Below are 25,169 nucleotides of genomic sequence, written 5' to 3'. Positions count from 1 at the left end.
GCTGTTCACAGTAGTAGTAGTAGAAGTGGTGGTGGTGGTGGCAGTAATAATAGTATATATATAGTGGTTGTGGTGGTGGAGGTAGTAGTAGTAGGTAGCAGTTGTAAGTAGCAGCAACAATAGTAGTAGTAGTAGTAATAACACTTAATAGGAACATTCTAAGTTTTTATCCTTGCAACACACACACACACACACATTTCCCCTCTCTCTCTCTCTCTCTCTCTCTCTCTCTCTCCTCTTCTCTCTCTCTCTCTCTCTCTCTCTCTCTCTCTCTCTCTCTCTCTCTCTCTCTCTCTCCAGACACACACAGAACCACATTAAACACAGACCCCAAATTTAATATACAACAAGGTAACTCTTCCAGCCCCTTCACTGGCAGAACTACCTTGGACACAGACCCCAAATTTAATATACAACAAGGTTAGCCCTTCCAGCCCCTTCACAGCCTCTCCCCCTGACTTTCACCGGATTTCTCTCTCACTCTCACACAGAAGAACCAAACAAACAACACAATAGATCATCACTCTTAATCCTCCCAGAGCCCCTCCCCTGACCCCCCCCACCCCTACCCCCACACCAACACCTCACAAGACACCCTCACACCAGGCCGAGCCCTTCACCTCTGCTGTATGGCCTTTATAAGCTTGTATTTTAACTTCCGCCTCCCGTGTGTTGTATTTTGGCAGGTCAAGTTGGGCGATGACCTGCAGGTGTGCGCAATTGAAAGGAAGCTGTCGTTTGCTGTGCTTTGGATTATCAATTTCAGAGCCTGGGAGTGTGTGGGTGTGTGTGTGCGCGCGTTTTGCGCTGTTTTGTGTGTGCTAAAGATGAGGATTTCCTGTCTAGTTTAAGATAAGCTTAACATAGAGAGAGAGAGAGAGAGAGAGAGAGAGAGAGAGAGAGAGAGAGAGAGAGAGAGAGAGAGAGAGAGAGAAAAGTTAGTGTGTTTTGTGCTGTTTTGCGGTTGATAAGGAGAGAGAGAGAGAGAGAGAGAGAGAGAGAGAGAGAGAGAGAGAGAGAGAGAGAGAGAGAGAGAGAGAGAGAGAGAGAGAGAGAGAGAGAGAGAGAGAGAGAGAGAGAGAAAAGTTAGTGTGTTTTGTGCTGTTTTGCGGTTGATAAGGATGAGGATTTCCTGTCTAGTTTAAGTAAGATAAGCTAACATGAGAGAGAGAGAGAGAGAGAGAGAGAGGAGAGAGAGAGAGAGAGAGAGAGAGAGAGAGAGAGAGAGAGAGAGAGAGAGGCTATAACTGAGATGCAAAAATGCTTTTTATAATGAAAAGTTCTGTCCCCTTCACCAGTAAGAATGTGCCCGTGTCTCTTTGTCACCCATCCACAGATCCATAGTACGTCCCTTAGAGTATGTTGACAAACCCACAGTCACTCCCCACAGTCTCTCACATGAGAGAGAGAGAGAGAGAGAGAGAGAGAGAGAGAGAGAGAGAGAGAGAGAGAGAGAGAGAGAGAGAGAGAGAGTTAGTGTTTTTTTTTATGTAGGAAGGACACTGGCCAAGGGCAACAAAAAAAAATGGCAGTCCCACAAAAGGGTCAAAGCATTGGTCAAAAATTGATGAATAAGTGTCTTGAAACCTCCCTCTTGAAGGAATTCAAGTCATAGGAAGGTGGAAATACAGAAGCAGGCAGGGAGTTTCAGAGTTTACCAGAGAAAGGGATGAATGATTGAGAATACTGGTTAACTCTTGCGTTAGAGAGGTGGACAGAATAGGGGTGAAAGAAAGAAGAAAGTCTTGTGCAGCGAGGCCGCGGGAGGAGTGGAGGCATGCAGTTAGCAAGATCAGAAGAGCAGTTAGCATGAAAATAGCGGTAGAAGACAGCTTATATATGCAACATTGCGGCGGTGAGAGAGAGAGGCTGAAGACAGTCAGTTAGAGGAGAGGAGTTGATAAGACGAAAAGCTTATGATTCCCCCCTGTCTAGAAGAGCAGTATGAGTGGAACCCCCCCCAGACATATGAAGCATACTCCATATATGGACGGATAAGGCCCTTGTACAGAGTTAGCAGCTGGGTGGGTGAGAAAAATTGGTGGAGACGTCTCAGAACACCTAACTTCATAGAAGCTGTTTTAACTAGAGATGAGATGTGAAGTTTCCAGTTCAGATTATAAGTAAAGGACAGACTGAGGATGTTCAGTGTAGAAGAGGAGGACAGTTGAGTGTCATTGAAGAAGAGGGGATAGTTGTCTGGAAGGTTGTGTCGAGTTGACAGATGGAGGAATTGAGTTTTTGAGGCTGTGTTGAGTTGATAGATGGAGGAATTGAGTTTTTGAGGCATTGAACAATACCAAGTTTGCTCTGCCCCAATTAGAAATTTTAGAAAGATCAGAAGTCAAGCGTTCTGTGGCTTCCCTGCATGATATGTTTACCTCCTGAAGGGTTGGACGTCTATGAAAAGACGTGGAAAAGTGCAGGGGTGGTATCATCAGCGTAGGAGTGGATAGGACAAGAAGTTTGGTTTAGAAGATCATTAATGAATAATAAGAAGAGAATGGGTGACAGGACAGAACTCTGAGGAACACCACTGTTAATAGATTTAGGAGAAGAACAGTGACCGTCTACCACAGCAGCAATAGAATGGTCAGAAAGGAAACTTGAGATGAAGTTACAGAGAGGAGGATAGAAACCATAGGAGGGTAGTTTGGAAATCAAAGCTTTCTGCCAGACTCTATCAAAAGCTTTTGATATGTCCAAGGCAACAGCAAAAGTTTCACTAAAATCTCTAAAAGAGGATGACCAAGACTCAGTAAGGAAAGCCAGAAGATCACCAGTAGAGCGGCCTTGACGGAACCTATACTGGCGATCAGATAGAAGGTTGTGAAGTGATAGATGTTTAAGAATCTTCCTGTTGAGGATAGATTAAAAAACTTTAGATAGGCAGGAAATTAAAGCAATAGGACAGTAGTTTGAGGGATTAGAACAGTCACCCTTTTTAGGAACAGGTTAAATGTAGGCAAACTTCCAGCAAGAAGGAAAGGTAGATGTTGACAGACAAGGCTGAAAGAGTTTGACTAGGCAAGATGCAAGCACGGAGGCACAGTTTCGGAGAACAATAGGTAGGACCCCATCAGGTCCATAAGCCTTCCGAGGGTTTAGGCCAGCGAGGGCATGGAAAACACCATTGCGAAGAATTTTAATAGGTGGCATGAAGTAGTCAGAGAGGGTGGAGGAGAGGGAGGAACAAGCCCAGAATCGTCCAAGGTAGAGTTTTTAGCAAAGGTTTGAGCGAAGAGTTCAGCTTTAGAAATAGATGTGATAGCAGTGGTGCCATCTGGTTGAAATAGAGGAGGGAAAGAAGAAGAAGCAAAGTTATTGGAGATATTTTTGGCTAGATGCCAGAAATCACGAGGGGAGTTAGATCTTGAAAGCTTTTGACATTTTCTGTTAATGAAGGAGTTTTTGGCTAGTTGGAGAACAGACTTGGCATGGTTCCGGACAAAAATATAAACTGCATGAGATTCTGGTGATGGAAGGATTAAGTACCTTTTGTGGGCCACCTCTATCATGTATAGCACGAGAACAAGCTGTGTTAAACCAAGGTTTAAAAGGTTTAGGATGAGAACAAGAGTGAGGAATGTACGCCTCCATGCCAGACACTATCACCTCTGTTATGCGCTCAGCACACAAAGACGGGTCTCTGACACGGAAGCAGTAGTCATTCCAAGGAAAATCAGCAAAATACCTTCTCAGGTCCTCCCAAATAGCAGAGGCAAAACGCCGGAGGCACCTTCGCTTAGGGGGATCCTGAGGAGGGATTGGAGCGATAGGACAAGATAAAGATATGAGATTGTGATTGGAGGAGCCCAACAGAGAAGAAAGGGTGACAGCATAAGCAGAAGGATTAGAGATCAGGAAAAGATCAAGAATGTTGGGCGTATCTCCAAGACAGTCAGGAATACGAATAGGGTGTTGCACCAATTGCTCTAGGTCATGGAGGATAGCAAAGTTGTAGGCTAGTTCACCAGGATGGTTAGTGAAGGGAGAGGAAAGCCAAAGCTGGTGGTGAACATTGAAGTCTCCAAGAATGGAGATCTCTGCAAAAGGGAAGAGGGTCAGAATGTGCTCCACTTTGGAAGTATTATTATTATTATTATTATTATTATTATTATTATTATTATTATTATTATTATTATTATTATTATTATTATTATTATTATTATTATTATGTTCAAAATATGTATTTAATATTTTTTATATTTTCAGAAGTGATGGAAGGAAGAAAGAGAGAGAAGACAAAGAAGGAAGAGGACACAAGAGGAGAACGAAGACAATAGGAGAAGAGGAAGAAAAAAAGAAATGAGAAAGAAGATAGAGGAGAGAGAAAGATAAAGAAGAAATAAAGGAGAATAGGATGGAAAGAAAAGAAATGAGAGTAATAGATTCTCTCTCTCTCTCTCTCTCTCTCTCTCTCTCTCTCTCTCTCTCTCTCTCTCTCTCTCTCTCTCTCTCTCTCTCTCTCATGCCTAGTAGAAGAACCTGGTGAGTCCCCGTCAGAAACTTGAAAACATTTTCTGTTCCAGCGAGAGCTCATGAAAGACTTCCAAGCACGTGTGAGTGACTGGATGGTCTGGGAAGTACTCACCCTGGAAACACAGTGAGGGATTAATAAAAGGAAGGACATTGGCAATTGTGTGTTAATTCATATTGCTGTGGTGTGTGCAGGGAAGGACTGGGTAAATATAGGCAGCAGAAGAGGTGAGGAGTGTATGTGAACTGAAGGCAGGAAGTGAAAGACTGGATATTAGATAGAAGAGTGATAGAGGCAAAAAAAGGACTAGATATATAGAACATAAGAACATAAGAAATAAGGGAAGCTGCAAGAAGCGACCAGGCTTACACGTGGTGGTAGTCCCTGTATGAAACACACCTACCTATTTCCATCTGCTATCCCCATCCATAAACTTGTCTAATCTTCTCTTAAAGCTTTCTAGTGTCCTAGCACTAACTACATGATTACTGAGTCTGTTCCACTCATCTACCACTCTATTTGAGAACCAATTTTTTCCTATCTCCTTCCTAAACCTAAATTTTTCAAGCTTGAACCCGTTATTTCTTGTTCTACCCTGGTTGCTGATCCTAAGAATTTTGCTTACATCTCCCTTGTTATAACCCTTATACCACTTAAAGACTTCTATCAGGTCCCCTCTTAACCTACGTCTCTCTAATGAATGTAAATTTAACCGCTTCAACCTCGCCTCGTAAGGGATACTCCTCATCCCCTGTATCCTTTTAGTTATTCTCCTTTGTACTGATTCTAATAGACCTAATATAGACACAGAGAAGGACTGGATAAATATTAGAGGAGGTGACAGAGGCAAAGAGTGTACATTAATAAGGAAAAAATAAGTAAAATCAATGATATACAGGTGAAAACACATACAAACGACCCTAAAACACACACAACCACCCCGAAAACACTGCCAAACACCCAAAAACACACCTAAAAACACACATCCACCTTCATATATCAAAAACACACACACCCAAACACATCCCAGTCCCACCTTAACTAACTTAATCTTATATTCAGCATTCTTTTCCAACTCAGTCCAGAAATAATTTTCATTGCCGGTGACCAAGTCCATAAGTTCCATTGGCTGGAAAAGTTTGAGCACAATACCGTCCCACACCCTGCAGAAGCCATCATGAAATGCCCTGTACTGCTTGTCAATGCTTGTGTTCAGTCTGTAGTCCACCAGCAGGTCCACTTACTCCTGCCTGTAGAAGAGAGACCCAATCAGATGCCAGTTCCTAGATACAAAAAGGGGGCATTTAATTTGAAGGGTGTGTTGAAAGCTCCCTCCTGCAAGAGTTCAAGTCATAGGAAAGAGGGAATACAAAGCAGGCAGGAAGTTCCAGGGTTCGTCTGAGACATGGATAAATGTTGAAAATACTGGGTAACGCTTGCCGACTGAATTTTACACACAAAAGTTGGTCGGCTGAAAAAAAAAAAATGTTATTTGTGTACTATCAAACCAACTAATAAAATATTAGGAACATTTTTAGCCACCATCACCAAGCAGAGACCAAGAAAAATGGCAAAATTAGGTAAATACTGTGTACATCATCTCGGGTCAGGGATGTATCACCACCCTGGGACGAATATACAGTTAACATATCCGTATATAAATTCTGGTACACATGAAAGCAACAACCATGTTTTGATGCCAAATGTTAGCGGGGGCACTGGTAAAGACTGTTGATAATGTGTGTGTCAACGTTTTCCCTAAGGTGCCGCTGGTCTGTTTACACCCTGTCTCCCAATGTCTTCCCTGAGTTGTCGCTTTCTTCTCTGGAAATACAACCCGTCCTTTCACACCTTGGTTCTTCTTCCCTGCTATGTTTGTACAACAACCACAACACATGTACAGACTAGGGTTTTACAGCACCACTACAAACTCGTATCTGTCGCCTCAGGTTTGTTGGGTGTTTTGGAGAAGCCGGCGTGTCTGATATCGCCCAGTGTTTCGTCTCCACGCGGTTTAGGCTGTCACAATATCCTGTCAGTACAAATAATACTTGGTCGATTCTCTTAGGGGATAAATTTGCAGTTTCAACCAATACTCCCATCCTCTTTATCTCTTTCACTAAAACCAGGAAGCATAGGAACCTGGTGGGATTTTTTTTTTTTTTTTTTTTTGTGTGTGGGGAAAGCCGAAACGAGACATTTTTGACATTCCAGAAAAAGTTTAAGGATGACAAACAGCATATTTCGAAAACGGGATTTTTCTATATCATCTTAACCCAACGTAACCAACCTAATCTAACCGTGGGGGGAGAGGAGCTTCGTCCCTCTTGGACTCTCCCTTAAGGTCACTAACCTAACCTCCTAACCCACACACAAGGTAAACTAAGGTAACGTAACATTTTGTCACCTACATTGTCAGTCATCACTACATACCAGCAGTAATTACTTAACGAAAAATACCTTAAGAAATTGAGGGAACTGACGATAAACTGCCACTTCATATATTGACAGCCAGCACGCGTCTCTCTTCCGTGTCCATGGTGAAACTGACGCACCACAGACAGACGACAGTCCCGGGTGCTCCTTCCTCCTCTAAACACACGTGCCTACAAGTGATTGGCTGTCAGATTTCCGTGTGACCTGATTCGCAGCAAGTAACTCCACGACATCACAAGTCTTAACACGTGTGTCAACGTCACGTCACCATCGCGCACGCGCACTGTTGATGACAAACATATGAACACACACAGCATCCTACGAGAGACGACTACTGGTGGATCTGAGCTAGAATTGACTTGAATCTTTGACATTCTCATCTGAAGTTGTTATTAATTTCCAACAGGGTAAAATAAGGCTAGAAATGCTCCAAACAGTGAGATGTAGACCCTGCCAGGGGCTATGGTTACGTACAGTGTATTGGTTGAAACTGCAATAATACTTTTTAGGGATTTGCCAGATAAGACACAAGTCCCTGTAGAAACCAGTGGAAAATATTCCAAACTAATTATGTAGCAGAAGACAAGAAATAGATGTGAAAACACTGAGAGCCTTGTTGCGAGTATTTAGCTCATAATAACTGTTGTGTAGAATGTGCATCACCAGATCCCGTGGAAACTGTCAGCACAAACGCTTAGGATCAATGTTTTGTAGCATTTAAGTGCAGTGCATCAAGATGTATCACGACAGGCGGTTTTAGAGTGTGCTTCTCCAGATAGCGTTGACCAGCCCCTGCATTAACACAGCCGGCGATCACCGCATCCATCCACCCACTCACCCTTCCACCTAACTATTCATTCACCCATCCACCTATCCATCAGAACAACAATTTACCCATACACAGAGCAATTAATCCTCCCAACTGGCTACCTACCTAGTCCACCCTTCCATACACCCACCTACTCCCACAGCCGTCCTTCAGCCTAGATAATAACAGTGCTATACCAACGACAGCAACTACTACTACCACTACTACTACTACTGTTGCACTTCCTTACACACTTCCATTCCTCATTTCTTCCTCTTCGTACTAGTACAATCTACGCATTTCAGTCTGAAAACACATGTAAATACCTGGAAAACCCTGGAAACTGAGGGAAATATTGACAAGGAGACACGGGGAAGCAGGAGGGAAGGTCTCCGTCTGGCTTTGATGACGTCATGTGTTCAAGGTGGGTGCTGTGAACGGGCCTGTATCCTTCAATTTACTTAAGACATTTTGGAGGTTATTCATCTTATTTTCGTGGTTGATTCTGGCTTTCCTTTACGTATAAGCCTGGGAACTTTATTGAAGACAAAGTCTTCTGCACTTCTTCAAGTGCTTCCTTGGTGTCTTCATTCCCAAATCTTTTCACAAGAATGACTAAACTTTCTGCCACGTGGGAAGAGTCAGATGTTTGTGGAGAAGCCTGTCAAGGAGAAGGAGCCTGCGCTGGAGGGTGACACTCTCTGCTCTTCGCACATCGTGGGTATTACTCCCCTCGTATCTTCTTTTTCGATTGCAGGAATTCCCTGTTACAGCCCTGCAAAAAGCTCCCATCGGGGAGATTTTCTTGTCCTAGTGCCACTCCTGCCAGCCACGTTCTATTTCCTGCAGAGTGGCAACACCTGCGGCACAGCTGACATGCTGTGCTCTGCAGCTGCAGCTTGGTGCTTTCAAGGTACTCCATTTTCCCCCACAGTGCATGTGCATATGCCATCTGTGAGGTCAACAGAATGACCTTGCCCTGGTGTTGATTGGCTCTGCATCTCGTACACAGCACCGCCCACAGGTGTCACCAGTGCAGCAAGGATGGTGCTGAAAGTAGCCACAGTCTTCATGCGCCGCCTCCCCAGTGCCACTTCTATCAGTCTGTTTCACAATATTCACCAAGTCACGCACGCAACACACCACTATACGCTCCCAACCAAATTCTGTCATGACCGCCTTGTCTGTTTGCTTATTTAATCTTTCGTTTCATCTCTCTCTCTCTCTCTCTCTCTCTCTCTCTCTCTCTCTCTCTCTCTCTCTCTCTCTCTCTCTCTCTCTCTCTCTCTCTCTCTCGGCAACAATTATTGCAAGGGACCGTGTTCTCAAACAATTCAGCGCCTTATCGTGACTACTTACAAGCTGTAGTGGAAATGATTGGGATTATCGAGAGAGTTTCCATGATTAAAGCGATAATTTAACGAGGACCAATCAGAGAAACACCAATGGAAACAGGACTAATAATCTAATATGAGTTTTTTAAAATAATTCAGGTGAGAGTCCGGGCACCGTAAAGTCTGCGTTTTCTTGAATGTAACAAAATCGGGAATATTTCAGAACTTCAGAAATATAAGTACTTGGTATCACGCACGCATCCTGGCAGCTCGCGGCGGATTATTACAACTCGTCTAGTGTCCACGCCAACCACCACCACGCCGGACGCACCTCTTCACACTCAGCAGACCCACTGCCCTCGTGCATCACGCTGAGGTCTTCCCCCCTGGAAGGTATAGTCATATTCACTAATCAAATAACATGACGTACTTCTTCCTCCGCCGTTTCCCTAAATGTGCCATGTACGAGTCTCCTCCAGTTGTTTCTGTCCCTTGCATCTTTCTCTGTGACTCCCTTCCTTTGCAGTTCTGCCGCAGTTCCTTCTCTCTCTCTCTCTCTCTCTCTCTCTCTCTCTCTCTCTCTCTCTCTCTCTCTCTCTCTCTGATAGTATGTATGTAAGTTCATTTTCCTTCCTTATTATTGTTTATCACTTGTTTATTTACTCATTAATACCCTTCTCGTCTTTCTCCTGTTTGAGGGCCTTTGTTTGGCGTCCTCTGGCAAGCCATGAGTCACTGTTCCGTATTCAGAAGCGCTCTGCTCTCCCACACAATTATTTTTCAACGCCATAGAGATGACTAGCCGGGTTCTCAAAGAGTTTCACCTTTCAATAATGTAGAAATGTTAATCTGTCAATAGAATCTAAGACTTGAATCTTTGACATTTTAACTTTACATCCTTTCGGTGACCATTACTGTCCTGCCGTAGTGGAGCTGACCGGCCTTTCCACAGTGCTTATCATGATTTATGCGATAGTTGAACAAAGGATTCTGCACCGCCAATAGAAGCACCCATGAGAACCCAATTAACCATGCCTGTCGTCCGCGTTATGACTAGCTGGCTGGTCACACTAAAAATGTAGCAACAGTAGAATAATAGGTTAAGTTTGGTTAGGTTCGGATAGGTTAGATTTGGTAAGGTTAGCTTAGGCTGGGCTCCCTTCGGTTAGGTTCGGTTAAGATGGGTTCTGTTCGGCTATATTAGATGGGGTCCATTCTGTTCGGATAGGTTCGGTTAGGTTAGTTTTGGATTCTCGTCAGGATTATTTTCAAAGGCCACTAAGAGGATGAATCGGGTTCTCATGAAATTTCCTCCTCACTAGAACCATGAAAACGCTGGAAAGGCGCGATGACGTCCAGTAAAGACTGTCAGATACACCTGAGGTAACACTCCCAAACATTTGAGAATACGCACCAGTGATGGCTGATAACATTCACGGGACTGGCTGCGGCTCGGTGTGTACAGCGCATATAAGGCACGCATTCAGAGGCGCTCTTCTCTCTCACCACCACTGTTTTCAAAGGCCACAGAAACTATTAGCTGGGTTCTCAAGAATGTTTTTTCTTGTTAATTATGTAGAGATCTTGTTAATCTGTCACTAGAACAATATAACAATATTAAAAAGAAAAAAACATGCTGAAAAAACCTGTATAACTTCATCTAGAGCCTTTTGAAATTAGTGAGGTGCGGCGCAGAAATGTTTCAGAATACGGTCCATTGTGTCATGGGTTCGATCCTTGGCAAGCCTCTGTAAAGATCTATATATGTTACCTTTTACGGCAGGCTGCAGGTAAGATTCTCAGTGTTTAGAAACGCGAGACGTCATCGCGTGATACGTAGAACATAAAAACATAAAATGTAGGAAGCTGCAGGAAGCCATCAGGCTTCCTTTACAGTGCAGCAGCTTGCGACAGTACGTACTGCCTGACTCTTGGAAAGTGTATCATGATAACCTTCCGTCCTCTATCCGTACTCCACAGAAAACGTAAAGAGGTGAACTTTGAGATCGTTCCAAGCATGGTTTCCTTTATGGCCAGAAAAAAAAAAAAGAACATTATAATGAACCACGAGCAATTTATTTGATCGACGCTTATTAACCTCCTTCTCCCTGCACGAGCATCAGATGACAGGCTGAGAAGTGTTAATCTGTTAACTCTTTAATAGTTGATGATGGGAATTCTTGTCGTAGAAGAAACCACGGTTAGAGAGATCCCAATTTCCACCTCTTACAGTTAGTTTTCCGCATTGCATCTGGCACACACACTCTAATATAGCAGAAATCGCACAGCAAACATGAGCAGGTACTGTAAGTCTTTAGGAAATTATTATTATAAGCTCTACCGTTTCCACCTTCAAGCACGAGTGTTAAAAATAATGCAGCTAAGAGGGGACTTAAAGGAGGAATCTAAGTGACGCGAAGGATAAAACAGGGCTGACTGAAACACAAACATTGGGGTTAATAATAAAGATAAGGCATGAAGTAACGCTTTCAGGTTTGATAAAGGTTTGGTTCAGGAAAGAGATCAGAACAAATTGATCCTGAAAATTAATAAAGAAGTGAATAAGGTTGTTAGTGGAGAGTCAATAATAAGCTAACATATGAGAGAGAGAGAGAGAGAGAGAGAGAGAGAGAGAGAGAGAGAGAGAGAGAGAGAGAGAGAGAGAGAGAGAGAGAGAGAGAGAGAGAGAGAGAGATCGGTTTTCTTTAGTAATCAAACAGTTATTTTACACTCTCTCTCTCTCTCTCTCTCTCTCTCTCTCTCTCTCTCTCTCTCTCTCTCTCTCTCTCTCTCTCTCTCTCTCAAGTTATCTTATCTTAAATTAGACAGGAAATCCTCATTGGCAGCACACACACACACACACACACACACACACATACACACGAAGCAAAGACCAAATTCTCCAACATTAAAAAGCCTTTCATGTCGACTCCTTTGAAGAGACTGTGGTGGAAGGTACTTTGAAGAGACTGTGGTGGAAGGTAAAGAGGTTTTCATCTCTACTGTCATGATTCTAGTGATCGTTTAATCAACAAGGATTCTGCATCATCAGTGCGAGAAACACATCTAGGAACTGGATAATAATAATAATAATAATAATAATAATAATAATAATAATAATAATAATAATGATAATAATAAACTATGTGGCCTGTGAAAAATGTTCTTGAGAATGCTTAAAGCGTTTTAACACTTAATTGTCCCATTTCTTCGTAACTGACACAAATTAAAATCGTTAGTTCTCTCTCTCTCTCTCTCTCTCTCTCTCTCTCTCTCTCTCTCTCTCTCTCTCTCTCTCTCTCTCTCTCTCTCTCTCTCTCTCTAAACATGTGTATATAATATAAATTCACATGGTTATGTAAGTGATACGATCTCTCTCTCTCTCTCTCTCTCTCTCTCTCTCTCTCTCTCTCTCTCTCTCTCTCTCTCTCTCTCTCTCTCTCTCTGTCTCTGTGTGTTTCAGGAGGTGACAGGAGGAGCAATGTGGAAGACACGCGTGGTATTCGTCACTGTTTTCAGTAAGTCATATTCTTATGCACATGTTTACTTAATATAAACAATACAAATATTAATATTTTTTTGTGGTGTATTCAAGTGTGTGTGTGTGTGTGTGTGTGTGTGTGTGTGTGTGTGTGTGTGTGTGTGTGTGTGTGTGTGTGTGTGTGTGTGTGTGTGTGTGTGCGCGCGCGCGCGCGCGCATAAGTATTTAGTCTCGATTTTTTCTGTTGCTGTATTAATTTGAATTCTCTCTCTCTCTCTCTCTCTCTCTCTCTCTCTCTCTCTCTCTCTCTCTCTCTCTCTCTCTCTCTCTCTCTCTCTCTCTCTCTCCCCCCCCCCCGTGTACAGCCTGCGTCTTCCTGACCAGCCATGCTTCTGAAATCGAGTGAGTATGAAAAGGATATCGCACGCACACACACACACACACACACACACACACACACACACACACACACACACACACTCAATCATCATAATCATCATCATCAGCAGCAGCAGCAGCATCAACATCATCATCATTTCTTCTCTTGGATTACAAGTTTGTATTTATGATATTGTTAACTCTCTCTCTATATATCTATCTCTCTCTCTCTCTCTCTCTCTCTCTCTCTCTCTCTCTCTCTCTCTCTCTCTCTCTCTCTCTCTCTCTCTCTCTCTCTCTCTCTCTCTCTCTCTCTCTCTCTCTCTCTCTCTCTCTGACGAAGTTCGTACATGCTTCCTTTCATTGCATTAAATCAGGAAATGCAACACAGTTTTCGGGAAAAAGAAAAAAAGAAAAACTCAAATATAATTTGTATAAGTGAGGCTAAGGCTCTTGTAACGCTTTGTTGACAGGAGCACAACAAGTAGAAGAGACAACCATGAAGATAACGGAAATATTAACCAAGGTCTGTATCCTGAAACTTTTCCATGTGTTATCTCCACTACTTCTGACAGATTGTAAAACTTACTGAGTAATTTCAAGGATGTTTTTATGATTGCAGTTGGAGTTTAACAACTAATCTGTATCATCAATGGAAGAAAAAAAAAGATATTTAAAGATACGGCACCAATGATTTTTTGTGACTTGTGAAAAAGTCTTTGTGAGAAGCAAAACCGTTTAACAATACGGTTCAATATCATCATACTTGCTCTGTTCCTTCCCCTAATGTCCACCTGCCTGCGATCTGGCATGGAACCTTCCCTAAACTTTCCCAGTGTAGCCCAGTCTCTCATAGCCAGCGACCTTTTCCAGAACTCTCTCATTCTCTTCCAGCCCAGCCTTTCCCGGTTCATGGCACGTCTCTTCCCCACCCTCAACCCACACCTTCCTACTCTCTCCTATAGCCTCTCCCTCTCCCTTCCCACCTTCCAAACCATCCCAGAGGAGAGGGAAACGTGCACCGCTCTTTCCTCCATCATGCTCGACGCATTCCAAACTGATTGTCTTTCCTAAGAGAGTAAAACACGAAGACACTAAAAATAAATGTTCTTTGTTCAGTCCCTGCGTGGGGTGTACACAATCCGAGGCCCTCCAACTCTCCTTTTCCATTTCATTATTTTCATCAAAGTTTCCCTGACAATGAGAGGCCAATGACAGTTCTTCCTCTTTGCTCCTTCACCCACAGGACAGAGAAAAGTAAGGATCGATATCTATGCTAAACCCATGTAACCTTCAACTCGAGTCACCTTGATCCCAGTAAGGACCAGTTTAGATACAAGGTGGGGATTGCTAATAAGTCTGAATGGTGTGTGTGTGTGTGTGTGTGTGTGTGTGTGTGTGTGTGTGTGTGTGTGTGTGTGTGTGTTCACAGCCGAGTAATATTAGCCACTTTACTGCAGCTTTCAACAACATTCTAGCATTTCGCCTCTCTTCTCTCCACTTCATTACATCAACAGTTAGACTTCCTGGCGTGTGATTATGACACAAAATTCAGTAACTGGCAAGACGCAAAGTTAAACAGGCTAGCCATGAAAATTTCGGCACACCCTTACACCAATACGACTTTCCAAATACGAGAAAAGACCACTGGCAAAATAATAGCAACAAATTCTACAGGTGAGTCGCGCACTTTCGCTTTTCTGTTCTCTCCTCATTTCATTATGGCTGAAAGTTATATATATTCTTTGTATTTCTTTTCACTCTTACTGAAAGACTAACACACACACACACACACACACACACACACACACACACACACACACACACACACACACACACACACACACACATTCTCTCTCTCTCTCTCTCTCTCTCTCTCTCTCTCTCTCTCTCTCTCTCTCTCTCTCTCTCTCTCTCTCTCTCTCTCTCTCTCTCTCTCTCTCTTTACGCTTTACGTGTGGTCTCTGAACATCTTTCAGTGTAGCATCAACAAAAATAAAATAAGTAAATAAATGAAATAAGATAATAGATTAATAGATAAAATTTAAAAGAAAAACCAAGGTCATTCTCTTCAATGTCGTTTGCCTTTGATTTGTTTAGTAAAGGTAAAAACGCAAAAGAAAATAATGATATTATTTTTTTCTCTTTTTTTCTTTCTTCTGCAGGCAGTCTAAGAGAAGTACGTGGATAAATGCAACAACGTATGTAATGTTGATGCAAGTCCCTTATAACTACCTTAGTCGTGTGTTCTCACCCTAATAGAACCTGAAGCTAGGGTGAGAAGTCTTCAATGTGATTCCAGAAGATGCACAGCTACCGTGGATAACAATTGCGTTAAATATAATGGTTACAGTATGAAAGTGCAATTCATTCTGAAGCCATCGAGTAAGAAAGTCAAGAATCCCCTCGTTAAATACGGTGCCGTCAATTCTGAGGGAAGAGCAACGATAGCATTAAAAGATCTGCTGCCCTTTACGAACTACACCGTAACCGCCAACCCTGCCAACGACGTGGGCGCCGCCACCGACCCCTCCCTCACCAAAGAAACCTCCTTCATCGCAATTTCCCAATGTGAGACTCCGTACTTGTGCCTGTGTGAGACTTACGGTGGTGAAGGTGGCACGTGAGACGCTTCTGGCAGACTAGGTAGTGTGGTGCGCCACCTCCACCATCACCCCCACAACAACAACAACAACAACAACAACATAATCCTTTGTTCTTCTTTAGGACAACATCTATAAACTTTTTTTTACCATTCGTTTGTACTTGGTCCCTCTCTTTAATACATTAAAAAATAATACTAATAGTAAAAGAAATCCTCACGAATAGGGGGTGGTAAAACAAACCACGTAACACACACACACACACACACACACACACACACACACACACACACACACACACACACACACACACACACACACACACACACACACACACACACACACACACACACACACACACACACACACACACACACACACACACACACACACACACACCTTTCCTCATCGTCTCTCTCTCTCTCTCTCTCTCTCTCTCTCTCTCTCTCTCTCTCTCTCTCTCTCTCTCTCTCTCTCTCTCTCTCTCTCTCTCCGTAATTATGATCTCCTCTCCTCAATCATTGTTTTTCTTTCCCAGGTTATGTGTCATTTGAGGAAATTAAAAAAAGTAGTCAGGTAACAGGTGCTTTAAGCTGCGGAGCAACTTCAATGACAGTCTCCAGCGACTGGAGGGTTCCAATTTTTTAGACTCGTCTCAGACCGGCTCAGACCCGCCGTTCTTATTGAGGTTGTTCTTGGCATTGCGCAATATTGCACCACACCTGCACGAAAATGCTGTGTCGCTGCTGCCCACGCCTCCCTTCCCGGGACCCTCCCCTACCACCAACCATCACGCCAAGAGCGCGCCACTGTGATGGTTGCGGCGAACGACATGTTGCAATAAGTGACGCTGTGTTTTCAATGCGTGGAGCTTCATCTGCATTTTGATCACACTTTCGTGTTCACGAGAGTTTTTCCTAATTGATGTAATAATTTATTTCATTATTCAATGATTAACTGTTAAAAAAAAATAGCCAGCATAAGTAAAACATGTTTTACACTTTTTTTTTAACATCTTCACAGTTCAACTCGTCGTAATACTGTTTTTTTTTTTTTTTTTGTCAAGCTTTTACAATACATGTTGATTGTACAGTCACTGGTGAGTCTGATGGGGTCAACAAAACTGGCTATCCCGTATATGAAGTGTGTTATGGCAAATAATTCGCGCATTTTTCGCTCTCCAGCTCGAGCTGCAGTGATGAGGCGAGAGTTGCGTGAGTTGCCAGACAGAAACTTTCCCTCACATGCAGATCAATCAAAATATGCAGAATACGGCAAAGCGGTGGCTCTCATGAAGGAATGTCATAAAACAAGAAAGACGCGCCGTCAAAAGTTACCTCCATGAAGGTGTTTCCCAGACTGAAAACGCTATTTTTATATGCGATGGACGCCAAAAGGTGCTCCCACCAAATCATCGTCGTGCCCTCCAGAGGCCAGGTGGACCGGTGGGTTGTAGAGATGTGCGCTAACAAAATTAGAACCCCCAGGGGGAGGCTTCTGCTGACGTAATAACAAATAATAATAAATAATTAAATAAGTAAATGAATAAATAAATAAAAAATAAATACAAAAAGGTGTGTGTGTGTGTGTGTGTGTGTGTGTGTGTGTGTGTGTGTGTGTGTGTGTGTGTGTTTCAAACACTCTGCGTCACTATGATCAGGTTAGTTTCCTGACCTCAAGTGAGCTTTAATTTTTCCCCACGCAGGCTATTGGAATCCAAGGACTAGGGCAGAGATCGACGCAAAAACAACCCTGCGCTTCACTTGGAACGGACTTCGGAGTAACAATGGCAACCCTGGTTACTACACACTCACATTCTTGGATGGAGGAGACAAGAGCACTGTGAAAAATGTCACCGATACTGAAATCAAAGTATGTCAAAGGTCTTACCCACTGACGCACAAACACAAACTCCACGCGTGATTACAGAATCACATTGTGAAACGTTTCGGCGTCTCAGCTCGACTCTTACTAGGCATCACTGGCGATTGCTAAAGTGATTTTGATTCTAATGATAGTCTAACAAGAATTTTGTACTACTGATGAACAAAACACCCATGAGAACCCGGCGCATTATCTCTATGGCTTTTAAAAACAGTCTTTATGAGAAACCAAACGCATTTCAGAAAAGGGATCTTGACATGCCTGGCGGTGCAAGATCTACAAGCTAAAGATCTGTGTTCAGAAACGCCTTGCTCTCTCACCACGACTATTCTCAAAAGCCATAGAGATGATTTGCTTGATTCAAAAGCGAGAGAAGAAATAAATAGATAAAAATCGGCCTTAAAAACTCACGTAACTTCACCTATATACAGCCTTTTGAATGTAGCGGAGGTGTGGCGCAGAAGTGTTTCATAATATTGCCCTTAACTTCACCTCTTCTCCCGCCGCAGTTTGCTCACCTGACTCCAGGCAAAAAGTACACGTTAGAAGGGAAGGAGTGCTTTACAACAGTGCACTGTGACATACTGACGACACTTGAAGAATGGACGGAACCAGAGAAGCCACGAGTGCTGGAAAAGACAGAACTCCAGACAACAACAGACACCACCATCACCATCCAGCTGCCCGTCCTGCAGAACCCTCCAGGGTCCGTGTGACTGTGTGTGTGTGTGTGTGTGTGTGTGTGTGTGTGTGTGTGTGTGTGTCTCACAGAGAGAGAGAGAGAGAGAGAGAGAGAGAGAGAGAGAGAGAGAGAGAGTGAGAGAGAGAGAGAGAGAGAGAGAGAGAGAGAGAGAGAGAGGGAGAGAGAGAGAGAGAGAGAGAGAGAATATGTCTTATATTTTGCTCATATGAAGTTCTATTTGTACTATATGTATTTACTTGACTGTGTGTGTGTGTGTGTGTGTGTGTGTGTGTGTGTGTGTGTGTGTGTGTGTGTATGCGTGTGTGTGTGTGGGTGTGTGTGAGGGTGTGTGTGCGCGCGCTCGCGCGTGCTGCGAAAAAGGCCAAAGTTCATGTGTTTATCCCGCCGGTCGTGCTCTGCTCGTACCCTAACCCACTCAGTGACTGGTTACTGGTGGCAGAATGCACTGGATATTGCTGAGGAAATACAGCGGCGGCGGCGACGAACATCACACAAGGAAGCAAGACACTGAGGAGAAAGCACTGGTAATGGTTCGCACGGAAAGGGAGAAGGAAAGGAAGGAGGCGCAGGCAAGGAGGAGGAATAGTCGTTCCGCTGATCCAGGAGAAAACGATCACTCGTTGCGAATTGTGGCTAAGATCGAGGTGGTAAGTGTGTGTGTGTGTGTGTGTGTGTGTGTGTGTGTGTGTGTGTGTGTGTGTGTGTGTGTGTGTGTGTGTGTGTGTGTGTGTGTGTGTGTGTGTGTGTGTGTGTGTGTGTAGTTGACACTTTTCACTATTTACTGAAGGGGGAAACTGGAGAACGGAGACTAGGACCACAAAAGGAAAGTTATACATATTTTCCTATTTTTATTGGTATTAGTACACTAAGCATTACTAACTACTAAGTAGGAATATGACTCGGACTAAGGCGAACAGAATGTACACAGGTCAGTTAGAGATTAAAGCTTCTAAATCTACGTTCGTTAGATAGACGTAGAGTATAGAGGTGATCTGGTAGAGGTATTTAAGTGGTATAAAAAATATAACAAGGTGACGTTGACAAATTTTCTAAGGCTAGTAAACTGGAAAGCACGAGAAGTAACGGTCCAGTCCTTGAATCAGTCACATTTCAGAAAGAAAGGAAGAAAATGGTAATCAGAGAGAGGAGTGAACGACTGGGTTAGGCTCAAGTAATCAGGTTGTTAGTGCCGCGTCAACAAGGACCTTTAAAAGAATACTAAATCAATTAATGGATAAAGAATACATAGACAGATATACATGCGTAAGTACGTAGGTGTGTTTTGCGAGTATGCAGGGATTTGTTGTTCTTATGAGGCAAGATTATGAGCTACTGTTGCAGGCTTGTCCCCGTTGAGTGAATCCGAGAATGAAACTAATGGCCGTGGCTTCCGCAGGTGGAGGAAAAGGACCCCGAGGAGTTAGTGGTGGTGGGAGGCGACTGGCATGGAGGGAAGGGTCTGGAAAGCGACACTGAGTACATTGTGTTCATAGTGACGGAGACCAGGGCAGGTGAGTGAGTGAGTCTCTCTCTCTCTCTCTCTCTCTCTCTCTCTCTCTCTCTCTCTCTCTCTCTCTCTCTGGAAATTCGAATTATACCTTACTTGTTAGTTTTATCACTTATTTTAACATTACTAGTATTTCTGTGCCTCATGACCGTAGTTGTTGCGGCACCAATCAATTTTTTTTTTAATCACTTCACTTCTCTTAATCATTCAGTGTTCTTACGCTCCTCTCTTCTAGTCGTGTTTCGCTTCCACGGTGTTCATGCGTTCCTGTGTTATGGTGATGTTTCACTACTCTTCCCACTTCCTCCCATACCAGGTCCCTACAGTGGAATACTTCTCGTGCAAGCCAAGGATTATGAGGACAGCGAAACGGCCTAAAGAGCCCGCTTTTCTGGGAATGGACCGTGGCCCTGTGTTCTGCTGCGCTCTTCCTCATTTGCTTCATTGCACCACTGGTGGTGAAACTTAAGAAATCAAGGTGTGTGTGTGTGTGTGTGTGTGTGTGTGTGTGTGTGTGTGTGGTGTGTGTGTGTGTGTGTGTGTGTGTGTGTGTGTGTGTGTGTGTGTGTGTGTGTGTGTGTGTGTGTGGTGTGCGTGCGCGCGCGCGCGTACGTACGTGCGTGCGTGCGTCTCTCTCTCTCTCTCTCTCTCTCTCTCTCTCTCTCTCTCTCTCTCTCTCTCTCTCTCTCTCTCTCTCTCTCTCTCTGTCTCCACTCACAGGCTTGGCTTTTTCCCACCGCATAATGCAGCGCCCTAAGAAATTAAAGAAAGAAAGACGAGTAAACAAAAAATCATAAATAACAAGGTAGTGATGTAGATAAGGTAAACAAAGTGACAAAATTCATTCATGATTTTAGAAACTGAAAGTAATTTTTTTTTCATCTCGACTTTTTTATTTTATTTTATTTATTTTTTACGTAACGTAATATACTTGTCTGTTTTCGCTAATCATTTTTTTTTCTTTCCATTTGGAAAGGTCTCTTGTTCTGACACAGGAAGCAGCTTCCGGAAAAGAGTCGTTGTAACCCAGTCAACAAGGAAGGTAAGGCATGAAGACAGGATCATGCGGACCATAACTAAGGCCAGCATTCAGAGACCCTTTGTTCTCTCACCACAGCGACTGAGGTGCTGTCAAAGAAGACTACGATATGTTAAGACAAGTAGGAAATCTACCTGCCAGGTACTATATAATGGTTTAGGGAATAGACCTTCTGTATTAGATAGCTAGTATACTCAATAATTTTGCTCTGTATTGATATCTCTGTTTCCTTATTCTTGAAATAATGAATAAAATGCTCAGCAAGCTATATTCTCTGTTGTCCGTCGTAGCAAACGATGCTGTAGTGATTCTTTGCTCGATGGATTTTGTTACTACGAAACCGAGTCTTTTGTATTGATTCGAGTCTGTACTGGTGATGGGCAACAATAAACCTGGTAACTGCCACGCCGTGTCTACATTCCTCACCTTCCCCTGGGCTCAATACACAACAGGTGTGGTGTCTTCAAAACGATAAGAGAGGTGTGTTGTATTTCAAGCCATGGGCATCACTTGAGAACACAAGAACATGAGGGAAGCTGCAAGAAGCCACCAGGCCAACACGTAATAGTGGCATCATGAAACATATCTATTTGCACCTATCATCCTCACACAGTAATTAATCTGATCTACTTTTGAAGCTCAATAATGACTCAACACCAACAACTTGACTAGTAAGTCTACTCCATTCACCTACCACTATCTAAGAACCAATTCCCAATTAGAGTGGTAGACTGAGGAACACTGATCCAAGACGTGGCAGCAAAGGTCCTCCGCCTACTTCACTGAACGGGAATGCACGGCAAGTATGATGTTTAACACCATCATTCAAAAGGATGTCAATCATAACTTCAGTATTTGATTGCAGGTAAAATTAAAATTGGACACACTGTAGTGAGCGTTTGTTTTCGTGATAATTAGATTTAGTTACTCTGAATCAGTGACTGACCATGCAGACTTAATTAAGCAGAAATATCAAAGGAATTAAAACTGCACATAATTAGGAGAGTGTTCTGCTCTTCTTAGGTCACTGAACGTTAGCAATGTAAGGATAATATTATCAGTTTTGCCAATACTGTTTTGTGAAGTTTGAACGTATCCACTTCATCACTAATTCATGACATCGTATTAGCTGCATTCCCTCCTTGAAATGACCAGGTATTTCCTTGACCTGATTCCTGGCGCCCATTTGTAGAAGACTGTCAGATTTACCACTATTATTTGGTAAAGTTGAAACACATCCACTTCATCACTAATTCATAACATCATATCAACTTGTGTGTTCCTCGCGAAGTGCACTCCCCTCTTGAATAACCCATTGTTTCCTTCACCTGACTCCTGGCGGTCATTCATCAGATACTGAGATGAAAACGTTGTGTCAAATTGGCCCACTGCCACGCACTCACTCGCTCATCAATTACCTGCACGTAACGCGACATACACACGAAATAAAAAAAAATAAATAAAAATAAAAATAAAAATAAAAATAAATAAATAAAAAAAATAAATAAATAAATAAATAAATAAATAAAAATTGGTGCAAAATTCTACATTCTACAAAATTCTACCCCCCCCCCCCCCAAAGTCTGGCGTCACGCTGCCTGGTGCTGGGGAGAGTTTATCGTGCAGCAGATGTGATCACATTCATGAATCTCGTGATATTTTTTGTCGCTTTTTGTCGCTGTTTGCTCGGTGGTCACAAACGAGGGAAAAAGATTGACCTTTGAGTCCTGTGGTGTCGCTTTCCTCACGGATCGCTGTAGCCACACGTGCTCTCTGTCGCCGCGAGTGCCAGGTGTGTGCAGCAGGTGGGTGTGAGCAGAGGGAAGGAAGAAGAGGAAGAGCAGGAAGAGGAGGAGAGGGACTAGCGTGAGGTGAGGAAGACAGTGAGTGAGGGAGTGGCGGTGATGAGCGAAGGTGACATGCACAAGTGAGAGAGGCGGGTTGACTGAGGACGTTGGTGGCGGCCGCGGCGAGGGAAGGAAAGGAGGGAAGGAGAGACGGGAGTGGGAAAAGTAGGAATAAAAGAGAACGTAAAAGGAGTCACGCAGGAAAGCAAGAAGGAAAGACCGCCGTGCTGTGACAAGAGTAAAAGTGTCAGTAGGTTTGTAGCGAGCAGGGAGGAAAGAAATGTGTGTAGCGTAAAACTCAGCCGCGAAGGAAGAAAGAAGACAGGAAAAGAAAGAATTTGAGATGACTGGGATGAAGTAAAAAAAGGAAGGTAAAAGAACATGGCCAGAGAGGAAGCTGTGAAAGAGGAAGAGGAAAACAATATTATAGTGGAGGAGAGCAGAGTATAGGCGGCGAGGACAGGAAAGTGTGTGAGCGACATTCACACGAGGCTGAGAGGGAATATAAAAGTGAAGGAAGAATAGTACGAAAAAGTAAATAGGCAGGTTATCAAGCAAGAGGCTGCATGTGACTCGTTATTCCTGAGTGCTTGTGAAATGCTTCCTTGTTGTGTTGCCTCGTGGAATACAGCAACTGTTCGCTGATAAAGGAGACCCGAGGCTTGATTGCATTTCCTGTTTGTCTGGTGGTGTGTTTGTTTTGTCCTTGAGTTAGAAGCGTATTCACCACCCTCACTCACTCACTCACTCATCCCATTCTTTCTTAACACTGTTCCGTACATCACCAGGCTGCCCATCACTGCCACTGCCCCTCTCATCCCCTCTCACCACGTCCCACCGCCCGCGCCCCCGCCTGCAGTCACTCGAGGAGGCAAGGGGGGGAGGTGGAGGGAGTGTTCTGGACAATCACGTGTTGCCATATTGGAAAAGTTAGTTAAGTGTAGTTAGAGAGCATAACTGGAACATTTCAACCAGATCCTATTGTACTAACAGCCAATCCTCTCTTACCGTCACGGGGAGAGAGAGAGAGAGAGAGAGAGAGAGAGAGAGAGAGAGAGAGAGAGAGAGAGAGAGAGAGAGAGAGAGAGAGAGAGACGGACACATTCTTATTAGTAAAGGGGACAGAACTTGTTTTTCATTTAAAAGCATTTCTGCACCTCAGTTATAGCCAGCCTCTCTCTCTCTCTCTCTCTCTCGCTGCCCACCTGCACCCACACAGCCCCGCTTCACCCCGCCACACATCTCCACCCACACAATCCCGCCCCGACTCACTCCGCCGCCCACCTGCACCACACAGCCCCACCTCGGCCTCCGTGATTTGTTATAACCAGTACAAGGTTATTTTCTTTATCCTGACTATTGCAAATAAAACTCTTAATGGCCGTGTGGAGAGCGTAATGAGTGACCCTCCTGCGTCACTCCCCCGCCCTCACTCCTCTCATCACTCTCCCTTCCTGCCTCCCTCCTTCCCCCTCCCTCCCGATCTCCCGCACCATCTCCCACCCCTCCCTCTCAATATCGGCGTGTCATTAGCGGCCTAATGAGCCTTCCCGGCACACGGCAACACTTACCGGCAGCGCGGCAACACTTCCCAGCACACGACAGCACTTCCTGGCAGCAAGGCAGCACGGCAACACTCCCGGCAGCACGGCAATACAGTGCTGCACTGGGATCACGACGATCTCTTTCACTGTGTAATTGGATCACGGCAACAACAACGTAACAGCAGAACATCAGTGACAGGCGGCCGCGGCTTACGGAACGAATTTTATTCACTCACAACACAGCAATTTTGTCACCGCACCTCTGAACTTAGCACAGGTTTTCCTTCCTCGCATCGCCATTATCGCCCTTGGTGCGTGTCACAGCCATCAGTAAGCCCGTGTTTAGGCAGTAAGTCAAAACCAAGTACCGCGCTCAGCACCAGATCAAGGGACACGCCACGCTTCACCACACTGCCACACGCCATTCACTTCACTGCACCACAAGGAAAATAAGTAAATAAGTAGCAGGCAAATCATGACAGAACCAAACAAAACAACATCAATATTAATAAATCCTATACCATGAACCTTCTCTCCCTCACTGGCTTAGGGATTCCAGTCGCCTATACTCTGAGAGGCTCTCAGCTCACAGCCGTGATCGCGCATGCCCACCACCCGCCACCCTCGCCACCACCGACCCACTCCGTGAACACGAGACACGAGGCGAAGCACCTTCTCTCTAACGACACTGAAGGCCTCCATACTATCCTCATCGACTCGCCAACACTCTGAACACGCACAGCTTAACCACTAGTGCCGTCTGCTTCTGTACACGCCCTCCACACTGGCCTCCTGTCCCGCGCCAACAATTATAATTATCTCCGCCACCGCCGCCACGTTGCTGCTTCCAAACACCGCTGTCACTAGTCCTTTTATAGTACTAGTCACACACACACACACACACACACACCAGGCTGAGGTGCAGAGGCGCGTGAAAATATTTAGGTGGAAATAAATCAGAAGGAGGTGGTGGGCGTCTCTGTGCGGCAATGGTGTGACTACGCAACGTGCAGGAGTGGCGGCTGCTGGAGAGTGCAGGGAACTTTTCAAAGGCGACTGGGAACACTTCAACAACGATGACAAAAATAAATGAATAAATAAATAAACAAAATATTCACGTCTGCG

The 25,169-nt window shown here is 44.0% G+C and overlaps 1 protein-coding gene and 2 long non-coding RNA genes across 7 annotated transcripts in view; 2 read left to right on the top strand and 1 right to left on the bottom strand.

Annotated features, from left to right (window-relative positions):
- LOC135098047 (uncharacterized) overlaps nt 1–4,639 on the top strand; it is a 13,029-nt gene extending 8,390 nt beyond the window's left edge. Inside the window, exon 4 of the long non-coding RNA XR_010266510.1 lies at nt 4,216–4,639. This is a non-coding gene — a long non-coding RNA (uncharacterized LOC135098047). The remainder of the gene's footprint in view (nt 1–4,215) is intronic.
- LOC135098048 (uncharacterized) lies at nt 4,474–25,169 on the bottom strand. The gene is made up of 3 exons (XR_010266511.1): nt 24,072–25,169; nt 5,517–5,730; nt 4,474–4,595 (listed from the first exon to the last, which is right to left on the bottom strand). It is a non-coding gene; the product is annotated as an uncharacterized LOC135098048 (long non-coding RNA).
- On the top strand, nt 12,451–21,058 carry LOC135098046 (uncharacterized). 5 transcript variants are annotated; one of them, XM_064000255.1, is made up of 12 exons: nt 12,552–12,576; nt 12,905–12,941; nt 13,391–13,443; nt 14,164–14,257; nt 14,435–14,594; nt 15,180–15,488; nt 17,226–17,392; nt 17,914–18,110; nt 18,547–18,754; nt 19,504–19,618; nt 19,931–20,092; nt 20,591–21,058. In XM_064000255.1, exons 5-11 carry the CDS (start codon nt 14,507–14,509, stop codon nt 19,990–19,992), a joined length of 1,146 nt encoding a protein of 381 aa, XP_063856325.1. In that variant the 5' UTR covers nt 12,552–12,576; nt 12,905–12,941; nt 13,391–13,443; nt 14,164–14,257; nt 14,435–14,506; the 3' UTR covers nt 19,993–20,092; nt 20,591–21,058. The 5 variants fall into 5 exon arrangements, with proteins under 5 accessions (XP_063856324.1, XP_063856327.1, XP_063856328.1 ...); XM_064000254.1 differs by lacking the exon at nt 14,164–14,257 and having other exon boundaries at nt 12,451–12,576; XM_064000257.1 differs by lacking the exons at nt 14,164–14,257; nt 15,180–15,488 and having other exon boundaries at nt 12,452–12,576.

Source organism: Scylla paramamosain, unplaced genomic scaffold, assembly GCF_035594125.1.
Source record: "Scylla paramamosain isolate STU-SP2022 unplaced genomic scaffold, ASM3559412v1 Contig42, whole genome shotgun sequence".
In the NCBI taxonomy this organism is placed as follows: domain Eukaryota; kingdom Metazoa; phylum Arthropoda; class Malacostraca; order Decapoda; family Portunidae; genus Scylla; species Scylla paramamosain.
The sequence above is the reverse complement of the archived record's forward strand: the minus strand, read 5'-3'. Positions and strand labels throughout refer to the sequence as shown.

What these genes read in the sequence shown, in the direction of transcription:
- LOC135098046 (XM_064000254.1), top strand. An exon ending in GTCCTGCAGAACCCTCCAGG is followed by an intron (nt 18,111 to 18,546) that starts GTCCGTGTGACT and finishes TACTGGTGGCAG; the next exon opens with AATGCACTGGATATTGCTGA. An exon ending in AGTGACGGAGACCAGGGCAG is followed by an intron (nt 19,619 to 19,930) that starts GTGAGTGAGTGA and finishes CTCCCATACCAG; the next exon opens with GTCCCTACAGTGGAATACTT.